Below are 13,605 nucleotides of genomic sequence, written 5' to 3' on the forward strand. Positions count from 1 at the left end.
TGGGTTACTCCCTCTATAAGTTTTATCATACTCTTCTAAAAGCTAAGTATGGAACCTGCCTCCACTACATCACTTTCCAGACTATTCCACTTCCTGTGTGCGCGCGCGCGTGTGTGTATACACATCAAAGAGTACTGGACACAACAGAAACAAGGGGATAAGAGGTGAAGAAAATACGCAGTGAGCTCGATACATCGAAGGCAACAGGGTCAGGCAAAAATCTCTCCCTGGGTTCTACGAGAGGGAACAGAAGAACTGTGTGAACCATAATCTCCGATCTTCAGCAAATGGATTAAAAAAAGGGGCAGATGCTAGAGGTCTGAAAAACAGCGAATGTTGCCCCAACAGGTGAAACTGAGCTACAGACCTTTCACTGATATGCATAGTATGTAAGGTTATGGAGAAGATTATCAGAAGAGTAGTGGAGCACCTGGAGAGGAGTGCTTTCATAAAGAACTGCCACGGTTTTTGAGATGATAAATCCTGTCTCATAACTCTTCTATGGTTTTATGATACAATAATGAAAGTTAGGCAGGAGAGACAGCGATGAGTGCATTTTGGACTGCTAGCAGACGTTTGATACAGTATCCCACAAGAAACTTACACAGAAGCTAGAAGAATATTCAGTAATTACAGGAAAAGCCCTACAGTGGATCAAGGAATATTTAACGAGAAGGAACCAAGAGTTGGAATGGGCGAATGTGACAAGTGGGCTTCCGCAAAAGTCAGTACTTAGACCAGTACTGTTCATTGTTTATGTGAACAAAATGACAGAGGAAATCGATGAGAGACTAATGAAGACAATACAAACAGGAGTAAACCAGGAAAGACTATAAATGGACCTGGACAAGCTGCAGGATTGGTCTGACAAGTCGCTACTGAAATTTAACCCAAGGAAATGTCAAGTTATGACAATCCAAGAAAGGCAAAGACATCTGAAATCATTGTACAGATTCGGGGTAAAAAGACTGTAAACCTTCCTGAAAGAGGAGGGCCTCGGGGTGAGCATACTTACGACCATCTCACCTGAGCCACACACATCAATCAACTGCTGTAACAAACACGAAACTGTGAAATTTAAAGGTAGCTTACAGCAACATCAAGAAGGAAGCATAAACGACCGTATACACGGCATATGTAAGTCCCATCAGGAATATGCAGTGGTTCCCGCATCTGGTAAAGCAAGTAAAGATGCTGGAAGAAGTGCAAAAGTTTGCATCAAAACTAGACCCAGACTAAAGGGTACGACCTATAAGGAGAAACAAGAGGACCTAAACCTGACGACATTACAGGACAACGAAGAACCAGAGATGGCATGCTTACCACTTACAAAATACTCAGAAGAATTGACAGGGTGGACAGGATAAGTCTCTGAGAAGCGAGTCTCAGGTACATGAAGTCACAGCTGGAAGTCAAAAACACATGATTCAGAGGAAGTTAGGAAATATTTCTTTATCCTTAGAGTGGTCAGGAAGTGGAATGACCTAAACAGCGAAGTGCTAGAGAAAGAATCCGTACATTAAGTTTACGAGTATAAAACATAGGTCGCACGGCCAGGAGAAAATAAAACCAGAAGCAACCACCAGAAAGATGGGGCCATGATTACTCTACCCCCTGAAACCACAATTAGGTGAACACACACACACACACACACACACACACACACACACACACACACACACACAGACACACACACACACACAGACACACACACACACACAGACACACACACACACACAGACACACACACACACACAGACACACACACACACAGACATACACACACAGACACACACACACAGACACACACACACACCTAGAAAGGAACGATCTCATCAACAGCAGCCAACATGGTTTCAGGGACGGGAAATCCTGTCACAAACCTACTGGAGTTCTATGACATGGTGACAGCAGTAAGACAAGAGAGAGAGGGGTGGGTGGATTGCATTTTCTTGGACTGCAAGAAGGCGTTTGACACAGTTCCACACAAGAGATTGGTGCAAAAACTGGAGGACCAAGCAGGGATAACAGGGAAGGCACCACAATGGATCAGGGAATACTTGTCAGGAAGACAGCAGCGAGTCATGGTACGTGGCGAGGTGTCAGAGTGGGCACCTGTGACCAGCGGGGTCCCGCAGGGGTCAGTCCTAGGACCAGTGCTGTTTCTGGTATTTGTGAACGACAACGGAAGGAATAGACTCTGAGGTGTCCCTGTTTGCAGATGACGTGAAGTTGATGAGAAGAATTCACTCGATCGAAGACCAGGCAGAACTACAAAGGGATCTGGACAGGCTGCAGACCTGGTCCAGCAATTGGCTCCTGGAGTTCAATCCCACCAAGTGCAAAGTCATGAAGATTGGGGAAGGGCAAAGAAGGCCGCAGACGGAGTACAGTCTAGGGGGTCAGAGACTACAAACCTCACTCAAGGAAAAAGATCTTGGGGTGAGTATAACACCAGGCACATCTCCTGAAGCGCACATCAACCAAATAACTGCTGCAGCATATGGGCGCCTAGCAAACCTCAGAACAGCATTCCGACATCTTAATAAGGAATCATTCAGGACCCTGTACACCGTGTACGTTAGGCCCATATTGGAGTATGCGGCACCAGTTTGGAACCCACACCTAGCCAAGCACGTGAAGAAACTAGAGAAAGTGCAAAGGTTTGCAACAAGACTAGTCCCAGAGCTAAGAGGTATGTCCTACGAGGAGAGGTTAAGGGAAATCAACCTGACGACACTGGAGGACAGGAGAGATAGGGGGGACATGATAACGACATACAAAATACTGAGAGGAATTGACAAGGTGGACAAAGACAGGATGTTCCAGAGATTGGACACAGTAACAAGGGGGCACAGTTGGAAGCTGAAGACACAGATGAATCACAGGGATGTTAGGAAGTATTTCTTCAGCCACAGAGTAGTCAGTAAGTGGAATAGTTTGGGAAGCGATGTAGTGGAGGCAGGATCCATACATAGCTTTAAGCAGAGGTATGGTAAAGCTCACGGCTCAGGGAGAGTGACCTAGTAGCGATCAGTGAAGAGGCGGGGCCAGGAGCTCGGACTCGACCCCCGCAACCTCAACTAGGTGAGTACAACTAGGCGAGTACACAGACACACACACAGACACACAGACACACACACAGACACACACACAGACACACACACAGACACACACACAGACACACACACAGACACACACACAGACACACACACAGACACACACACAGACACACAGACACACACACAGACACACACAAAACAGACCAGGTGTCTATCGATAAGTGTTTTTGACAACTGGTAACTAAGAAACACACATACACTAATGAAATATTTTTTTTCTGTATAAATCACTTAAGAATTTATTTTGAAGAATCTTGCTAATATTTAGTAAGTTTATTCAGGTACAGGAACACAACTACAGTTACATAAATTATTATACATAGCATCATATATGTATTATTGTTATTATAGGGGAGCGCTAAACCCATAGGATTATACAGCGCATGTGGGGGGGATGGAAGGTATTCAGGCTCAGTTCAAGGAACTGGAGCACAGATACAATTCCCTAGATCAAGAGCCCCTCACCAGCATCAAGGAACCTCCCTTGAGGGGCTGTTTGTGTACATTACCCAGGATTATCCAAAAAAGACAAAGTGACTTATTTCCATTGGAAATAAGTATTGTTCTCTGATCTCAGTCAATAATATTATTACTTTGGCACCTTATTAAAAAATTATTACTTTGGAATCTCATTCTCCAAAGTATTACTTTGGAATATCATTCTCCAAAATACTACTTTGGGATGTCATTCTAAATTTTGCTTAGGAATCTCATTTAAAAGTACAGTATTACTTCGGTATCTTACTTAAGAATGTTATTTTGGTATCTAATATTATAAAAATATTGCTTGGCCATCTCGTAAAGAATATTCCTTATCCCGCAAGTGAATTATTATTATTATTAAAGATTCGCCGGTATTCTTCCGGCTCGGGCCTTTTCCAAGTGGTGGCCCGGCCCCGCAAGTGAAGTTCCGTGAAGTTGATGTGGTGTTGTGATTCACAGGTGATCCAGAGGCGCGACGACTACGGTGAGCCTCGGGAGACCTTCAACCGCGAATGGAACGACTACAAACACGGCTTCGGCAACCCTGAAGCCGAGTTCTGGCTGGGGAACGAGAACATCTACATGCTCACCAACACAGACAACTATATGCTCAGAGTAGAACTGGAGGACTTCGATGGGAACAGAAGGTGTGGTGGGCAACTAATGTTTACATCTCTAGCGATAATTGAGGCTATGAAAAAAAAAAATATTCGAGATTAAACAGATACGATAAAAATGGGAACTCTTGAACAAATATTCACAATGTATTGTGTAGGAGGATGTATGATCATTTTTTCTTGATTGTGAATGCTAATTTAGTTTCGATTAATGTTTTATTCATGGGGGAAGCTCTAAATCTTTAGGAGTCGTATGCACCTGGGGAATTAGAGGTAATCAGGTTTTATCCTAGCAACCGGAGGGACGCTCCAACTCCTTGGCTCAGGAGTTCCTCACAAGTATTCCCTTAAAGGGTTATCGAGTCTCGAGCCGTTTTTAGCTTGACATGAAAGGGACTTCGGTGTTCAGTAAGTACCATCTTCACATTACTGGTGGCTCTGCAGGTACGCCGAATACTCCACCTTCAAGCTACACTCGGAGAAAGACAACTACAAGCTGGAGATCGGTGGGTACTCGGGTAACGCAGGAGACTCCCTCAATGACCCCTGGTACGGCTCCAACCTCAGCCCCTTCTCCACGGTCAACAGGTAACCATCGCTCATCCCGTATTAAACTTTTTCCCTTCATTATTTAATCAATAATCCGAGGCCCTAGAACCAGGCTCTCTGATCTAATGTGCCCCACACTTCATTGTTCTATATTCACGAAAAAAAACTTAGTTATTTGTTAATTACATACTTTCCTGGATCAAGAGCCCTTCTCCAGTATAATGGCACGCCTCTACAAAGAAAATATGAGAAACGAGGCAGGAAGAAGAGTCTTGTGGTTTAAGAACCATAACCATTGTCTTTTAAATTTTCAGCTTCGCTGACCCAACACTAGATTACTTTGACGACCTAACAACTGATTACAATGATGACCTAACAGATGATTACATTGATGGCCTAACAGATGATTACAATGATGACCTAAAAACTGATTGCAATGATCTAACAGATGATTACAATGATGACCTAACAATTGATTACAATGATGACCTAACAATTGATTACAATGATGACCTAACAGATGATTACAATGATCTAACAACTGATTACAATGACCTAACAGATGATTACAATGACCTAACAGGTGATTACAATGATGACCTAACAGGTGATTACAATGATGACCTAACAGGTGATTACAATGATGACCTAACAGGTGATTACAATGATGACCTAACAGATGATTACAATGATGACCTAACAGGTGATTACAATGATGACCTAAAAACTGATTACAATGATGACCTAACAACCGATTACAATCATGACCTAACAACCGATTACAATCATGGCCTAACCGATTACAATCATGACCTAACAACCGATTACAATCATGGCCTAACCGATTACAATCATGACCTAACAACCGATTACAATCATGGCCTAACCGATTACAATCATGACCTAACAACCGATTACAATCATGGCCTAACCGATTACAATCATGACCTAACAACCGGTTACAATGATGACGTAACAGATGATTACAATGATGACCTAACAGATGATTACAATGATGACCTAACAACCGATTACAATGATGACCTAACAACCGATTGCAATGATGACCTAACAACCGATTGCAATGATGACCTAACAACTGATTACAATGATGACCTAACAACTGATTACAATGATCTAACAACCGATTACAATGATGACCTAACAACTGATTACAATGATGACCTAACAACCGATTACAATGACCTAACAACCGATTACAATGACCTAACTGATTACAATGATGACCTAACAACTGATTACAATGATCTAACAACCGATTACAATGATGACCTAACAACCGATTACAATGATGACCTAACCGATTACAATGATGACCTAACAACTGATTACAATGATGACGTAACAGATGATTACAATGATGACCTAACAGATGATTACAATGATGACCTAACAACCGATTACAATGATGACCTAACAACCGATTACAATGATGACCTAACCGATTGCAATGATGACCTAACAACCGATTACAATGATGACCTAACAACTGATTACAATGATGACCTAACAACTGATTACAATGATCTAACAACCGATTACAATGATGACCTAACAACTGATTACAATGATGACCTAACTGATTACAATGATGACCTAACAACTGATTACAATGATGACCTAACAACTGATTACAATGATGACCTAACTGATTACAATGATGACCTAACAACTGATTACAATGATGACCTAACAACTGATTACAATGATGACCTAACAACTGATTACAATGATGACCTAACTGATTACAATGATGACCTAACAACTGATTACAATGATGACCTAACAACTGATTACAATGATGACCTAACAACTGATTACAATGATGACCTAACAACTGATTACTTTGCTCAGCCAAACGTTATTTACTTTGTTCAACTTATCGAAGAAGTTAATATTAGGTGTGGGATTCTCAAGCTTTTCAATTCTCTACTTTTATATCTAGAACTTGTACTGTATTCGATGAACTCATTTCTGTGCAACCAAAGTGTCTTGCACGTAAGGTCCTACTTCTCCCTGTGACCTGTTAACTCTGTCACATCTATATGAATTAAGGTCCTACTTCTCCCTGTGACCTGTTAACTCTGTCACATCTATATGAATTAAGGTCCTACTTCTCCCTGTGACCTGTTAACTCTGTCACATCTATATGAATTCTATATTTTTTAACTATCTCACCGTCCCAAACATCCCTTGTATGTGTTTCTGTGAGTCTTCCAAATATAACATTCACTTCTGTGAGGAACCCGTTAACCCTGAATGTTTACCACGACAAAAAAGGAAACAGGATTTACCATTTGAGATGTTTTTGTTTTGTTTGTTAGTACCACTGGTACTGTACTACATGGTATGGCACCTGGTGTACACGCCCCTGCTTTCTCCAGTTTGTGCACTTCTGTGCCATCTGTAGAACTTCCTGTTTATCCTCTTTTTTTATTGGGTCTGCTAGTTTCTCTTGTCCTCTATAAAAAGGAATGCTGTTAATTTTTCATTCCTCTGCTTTCTCTGTAGCGCCGCATTCCTTTCCCGCAGTAGTCTGGGCAGCTAAGGTGCACTGAGGCTTTGTATATTTCTTTGCACATTTATAAGAATTGTGATCACCTGGCTGGTAGAACAAGTGTGATTTTCACTTTTTTTGTTTGTTTTTGGTATAACACAAGTGATGTTTAGCGTTCTTTCATAACATGTATCCTCTCCCTGACAGAGACAACGATCGCTCCAGCCTAAACTGCGCCTCCATGCTGAAGGGAGGATGGTGGTGGCGCTCGTGCGGTCGAGGTCTTAATGGTATCTACCTCACCGACCCCAACGACCTTACTGCGAGACAAGGTCAGTACTTGAGGCATAACACTAATAGATCCTAGAACACCATTCTCTCTGAGACTAAATAATAATGTAATAGTATCTCTATGAATAAGTCTTTAAACATTTGTACCTCTAAGTTTAGACTTTAAGATAATAGTCTTGATGAAGACGGTTGGTTAATGTAGTTTGAAGCCTATCGACTACAAAAGGGTCATTAACCTTGCCACCATCAGACAAGAATACTTTAAACCCTAAAATAGGGATTAAAATAAACTTTCAGCATATATAAGCTGAGAGAAATACCCCTCTCAGAATATATGTCCTGTGATCAAGATGGTTACTTTTGGGTGTTTAAATTATCATAACTGCACGTTTAACCCAGAACGTGAGTAGTTTAAAGGAGATCCGCATATTTACTATCAAAATATATAAACGAATATTGTCTTTATATTTCGACCTTCAAGAGAGATCAACTTTATTCTGTTAAAGAGGACCTCAGTCAGATATCCAAATATACTTAGAAAATTCGCTTGCAGATTTTCTTAGTATACTTGAGAGTTTTCTTTAAACATCGGAAGAGTTTCATTTCACTTTATAATCGTTGCTAACTGAGATGTTTGTGACCCTGGCAGGTATCGTGTGGTTCCGGTGGAGGGGCTGGGACTATACCTTGAAGAAGTCAGTCCTTATGATCAGGCCCAAGACGAAGGAGAGACAACCAACTTAATTATAGGGATGCTGCTGCAAGAATGTGGAGAGAACAAGTCAAGGGCAGAAGACAATGTAGGGAACGTAAAGAGAAAAGCGAATCGTCCATTTAACGTAGTCAAGAAAACTGCTGACCGATAAACTTTTTTGCGGAAAATTAAAGAAAATGTAGAAGACTTTTGTAACTTCTCCAAAACAAAGGAGGTTGTAAGCAGAGACTCTTGGAGAATTTCGTGATTGCCATGTCGTCTGCTCCATCGAGTAAAACAAAATACAAAAAAAAATCTGCAATATGGTGATGGCTGGTGCTGGTGACGTTGTCTGGCGACCTCGTGAAGACGAACATAATAACGTCAACAATATGAAGGATGGACCTGCTCTCTCCAGTCACTTTTGCTAAGCATTAAAAATTTACTACGAGTACTTTAGGAAGAAAGCTATGTATATATTACGACGGTAGTAAAGTGCAATACTAAGATTCTGTCTAAATACACTGTATTATTTTACGATAGCTAAAGAATAGTTATATAGTTTACTTCCGACTTTATCAAGATGATTACTGGTTTTGGATTAAGTGCTTTAAAGAACACTAATGTAGTCCGGTCAACTGGACTTGCACAAGTTTGTGTTGCTTGCTTCTCTATTGTCTAGGTTACTATAATTACTAGTGTATCCATGAGTTGGCGCTAAGTCCGTAGGAGTCATATAGCGCTTGAGAAATGAGAAGCAATCAGTTTCGATCCAAGTATGAGAGGGTAGCTACAATTCCTTGAATGGAGAGCTCTTTACCAACACAACATCCCCATTGACGCGTTTCTCGTCTGAGAAACAGTGGTCAGGAGAGTTGTAGAGGCGGCGTTACCTTGTATAAAAATTTAATGGTTATAATCACATACATAATTTTTAATGGGGTGGAGAGGTAAGCCAGCGGAAGGACTCGGTCAGATGACCAAAAACTCCAGCTGAGGGTCATTATATGTCTAAGACCCGCGTCAGGAAACACTTATCCTGCTTCCTGAGAAGTCTTAACCGAAACCTAACGTCTTCTGTTTATAAATAGAGAAGCAACAGTGTTGCTGGTGTGTCAAGTTGCAAGTGACTGGACTACGTAGTGTTGTGTCAAGTATTACGGGACCTGTTCTGTTATGTGTCTGTGTGTATAGTCTCTTGCATGTCTCTTTCTATAATAGTTTAGATAGTGTTAGATTTATTTATTTTTGGTATCTCTCTACGAAAATATTACTTCGTGCGTCCTTGTTCAGCTACACCTACATACACACACCTACACACACACACACCTACACACACCTACACACACAAACACTTGAACAGTCACACACTATTGAGTGTGGTTCCTGTATATGTGTGAATTGGTGTATATTTACTTAAATATACATGCTGACATGATCATTCTCTTTTTTTATACATATGCGTCTGTACAACATTATTCATGTATGACTGTGCACTTGTGTATGAGTTTGCATTCCTGGTGTATACAAGACCTAAGGTGTATTTGTGAGAATGAATGTATTTTTGTGTGTTTTGAGAAGAGTGGTTCCAGCCAGCGCTCTTCACGCCCTCCGCTACTGGTCACACAGGGAGATAAGTCTTCCTCATTTATTTAATATAAATAAATTTATAAATATATATATATATATATATTCTCACCTGTATATTTATGCTTCTGTAGAGCAGCAGTGTAAGCTTTGTACATGGAGCTTCTTATGTTCAATAATTTTGTAAGTATAGTTCCCTTCTGACGTTTTGTTATCTACTCTCTATATTATACACTGTATAATCTTCGCTCTACATATTACCTTCACTCTATATTACATAAAGTGCGCTAATAAAACGAGTATATTTTTTAGACACGCTTTTCCTTGTTATATTTTGTTTAGAAGATGAATGAAAAATGATAGGTTTGTTGTAGCAGAAATCTGAGTGTTCTGCTCACTTAAGGAATACATTGGTACCACAAGATGTTTGGGAATGCTCTGATCTGCTAACTTAAGAGGCTATAATGTATTTTAGGGGCTCAAGCGATGGCTGTTGAAAATTAATGAAATACTATTTCCCGGTATTGGTGGGGGTTGAACGCAGTGCTGAGCATCGACGTGTGTATCTCCGTCACTCGTAGTCTAGCACAGTAGTCCCCGGCCTTTTAGTGTGAACGGAGCAATTTGAAAAGCCCCATTTTTTTATTTTTTTTTTATTTTTTTACGAATAATAGCAATATTTTGTAAATGTTGACACTGCAGTGTGGAGGCTACATAATTTGAATTCATAATTTCTTGTAAGGGCCGCATCCATTTCCTACAAGGGTCACGGGCGGTCCTCGGGCCCCAGGTTAGGGACCCCTGCTCTAAACTCAACCACGTTCTAAAGGATTCGGCTATATGGCTGAGCAATATCAGCTAGCCGTGTTAACACTAAGTGTTGTAAGCAAGATATTGTCATCAGGTCTTCGTATGTATGGTGTGTGTTCACTGTGTAACACAAGGTAGTGGAGGCATTACCTACTGATGTTCTGAGGATCATCGCCCCCTCGGCCCCTACCCAAATCAGGCCTTTTAATAATGACTTGTTCAGTCAGGCTCTTCATGTTGACTGCACGCAGTTCAATGTAAGAAGCTCCACAACCTGACTGATCAGGGATTGGTGGGAGGAATTTGTCAAGTTTCCTTTTAAAGACAAATATACTGGACTATTGATAATTGTTTTCAACTGATAATTGTTAAAGGAATTTTGGAAAGCCTGTGAGGAGCCCTGGTAGGACGACCATTCACGCATTACTAGGTGGTCATAGTGACGGAGACCATAGTGAGAAAATAATGGTGATTGTAGTGGAGGTAATTGTGGTGAGGGTGATTGTAGTGAAGCAAAATATAGTGAGGGAGTGTATGGAGTGTAGTGAGGGAGATGGAGAAACAGTAACGTGAGATAGTGAGGAAGAACGTAGTTTGGGAGGGTGTAGCAAGGGAGTGTGATGTGTTGTGCTCAGGACTGGTACTAGGCTGCTGCATACCTCACTGACAACAGAAGACTACTTACACTCATCTTACTCAAAAGCCTGCAGCCTCACATTCGTAATATTTTTGAGGGCCTTTTTCTTTGGCATTAAACTAAAATTTGAGGATACTGTCGATTTTCTTTCTCGAAGAGAATCTTGTTTTTGATAGTGTACAGTCCATGTCCATGTGCTAAAATATCCTCAGATCCTTAGCCTGACGTCCTGCTTCTGCATAAAAAAATCCTGAAAGTTGACATTATATTCGAGACTTTATATGGTGTCACTTGACATTCAGTGTTGAAAAAAAAGAGCTTATGGAGTCAAAATGTGCTCATGGTCTAGTGTGGCAAATACAGGAAAATGTCTTCACATGTGTGTTACCGAATATTTTTTTATACCTGGAGTGTTTCATCATTTTCTGTGTTTTTGCAAGTGCCTACTGGAAAACTATAGTTATCACCAAAGTTTGTCATGCGAGCGCGACGCTGTCTCTGATGACAGTATATAACTTGTAATAATAAAACATTGATAAAGCAAAAGCTAGTGTATGTATCCTTAAAAGTATCCTATAAAAAAAATTAAACAAATGACCCGCACATAGAAGAGCGAGGAGCTTATGACGACGCTTCGGTCTGATTTGGACCATTTACAAAGTCACACTAACGAAAACGATACGATACGATAGGACTCACAGGTAAGTACCCACAAGGGGCGAGGGGCAAGTGGGGACAGTGCGAAGAATAGACGGTGAGAGGAATGTCTTGAGTTGAAGAGAGAAGAGTCAGGACTAAACCCAACTGCTAAGCCTGAATGACGATGATGAAACGATGTAGACAACAGGAACTGCAGGAGCTGACTGCAACTTGCTGGATGGAAGATTTCTGCTTCTTGATGGTGATTGGTGGCTGCAGGCGACAAGGGAGGGGCTCAACGTTGATTGGTCATTTCATAATGGCTTGGTGGTTACTTGGAATTGTGGCGTTTTTTGACGAAGAAAGCTTCCTTGGAGAGGCAAGTTCCATTTCTAAGATGTTTAAAGCGTTGGAAAGGAATTATCATGAGGCGAGTTAAGGAGTGTTCATATTCAGGAGTTTTACACCAAAGGTCAAGGTTCGCTATAATGGTTGAAAGATTAACGGGATCAGCTTCTTTAGAATCTCCAACGACATACTTGACTGTCTTGTTGTTGAGGTGAGATTTTAGTTCAGCTGGCTCCATGTCCTGAGGATAATTTGCTGTGGTACAGAAAGATACGTTGTACCATTTGGCATAGTGTTGTCCTTCTGGTCTAGTATCGAATCTTGGGTCTTGAGATGGTATTATTGGTGCTGGTGTTTGTACATTTATTTCTTCATCTGCAATGGACGAATGGGAAGATGGTTCTGGTGGAAAGGCTTCTGATTGGTCGGTTTCATTGAGGAGTGGAGGCGATGGAGACTTCTCATTGGACGTTGTTGGAGTGACGTCACTAGGTGTTGGTGGTGTTGGAGCTGCTGATGCAGAAGTGGTGATTAGATCCTTGGTGAATTTTAGTATTTCTTCCGAAGGTGGAGATGCTGGGAATATAAATGATGGCATATTATTTAGTGCAAATAACTCGTTGATGGTAGAGTTAAAAGATCCAGGTACAGCCATGTTCTGCATGTGAGCGTATAGTAGACAGTAGTGGATCTTGGTTACGTCACTTGCAGGAGGAGTGATGATGGTGGAGGCTGGCTGAGTAGTAGCTTGAAGTAATTTTGTAGTGTTAGCTTGTATCTTTGCAATTGCTGCATACGTTGGTGTGTTGCTAGTAGGTTTTTTCTTTGCTGCTTCTTGTGTTTTTTTCACAATATCCTTTCGTGTAGGACATTTTGCTGCCAGTGTATGGTGGTCGTTACTTTTACAGTTTAAGCACGATGGTTGTGGTGGAGCAGCAGCGGTGCAGGAACTGAAGGTGTGTCCCTCACTACCACATGTAGTGCAGAACTTCTTGTCTTTTACTGGACATGCTTTGGTGGTGTGATGGTAAGAATAACAGTTCCAGCAGTGTTGGATGTACTGATATCTCTCTGCTTCGATGTAGGCAGGACTGATGTAGTAGTAGTAAACAGCAAGACCTTCGTTCAGAGCAGTGGCAGCCATGTTAACGTCGGTGAAGGTGACCTTGAGCATGGACGATGCATTTGGGATTTTTGTGATGCTGTCAACAGTAGCCCAAGTATTTTGCGTCTCGATGGATGTCTTGAGTTCTGCTGGTGATTGAGACGTCAGAATCTTGTCCAGTTTTTTGAGGAATACTGATTTCCTG

At 41.2% G+C, this 13,605-nt stretch overlaps 1 protein-coding gene across 1 annotated transcript in view; it reads left to right on the top strand.

Moving 5' to 3' along the window:
* The window catches only part of LOC128699594 (angiopoietin-2), a 59,155-nt gene extending 47,307 nt beyond the window's left edge, over positions 1 to 11,848 (top strand). The window contains exons 10-13 of the mRNA XM_070099960.1: positions 4,065 to 4,252; positions 4,667 to 4,810; positions 7,497 to 7,621; positions 8,230 to 11,848. Coding sequence (XP_069956061.1) covers positions 4,065 to 4,252; positions 4,667 to 4,810; positions 7,497 to 7,621; positions 8,230 to 8,324 — 552 coding nt within the window. The 3' untranslated portion in view covers positions 8,325 to 11,848. The remainder of the gene's footprint in view (positions 1 to 4,064; positions 4,253 to 4,666; positions 4,811 to 7,496; positions 7,622 to 8,229) is intronic.
* The last annotated feature ends 1,757 nt before the right edge of the window (positions 11,849 to 13,605 follow it).

Source organism: Cherax quadricarinatus, chromosome 70, assembly GCF_038502225.1.
Source record: "Cherax quadricarinatus isolate ZL_2023a chromosome 70, ASM3850222v1, whole genome shotgun sequence".
Classification (NCBI taxonomy): domain Eukaryota; kingdom Metazoa; phylum Arthropoda; class Malacostraca; order Decapoda; family Parastacidae; genus Cherax; species Cherax quadricarinatus.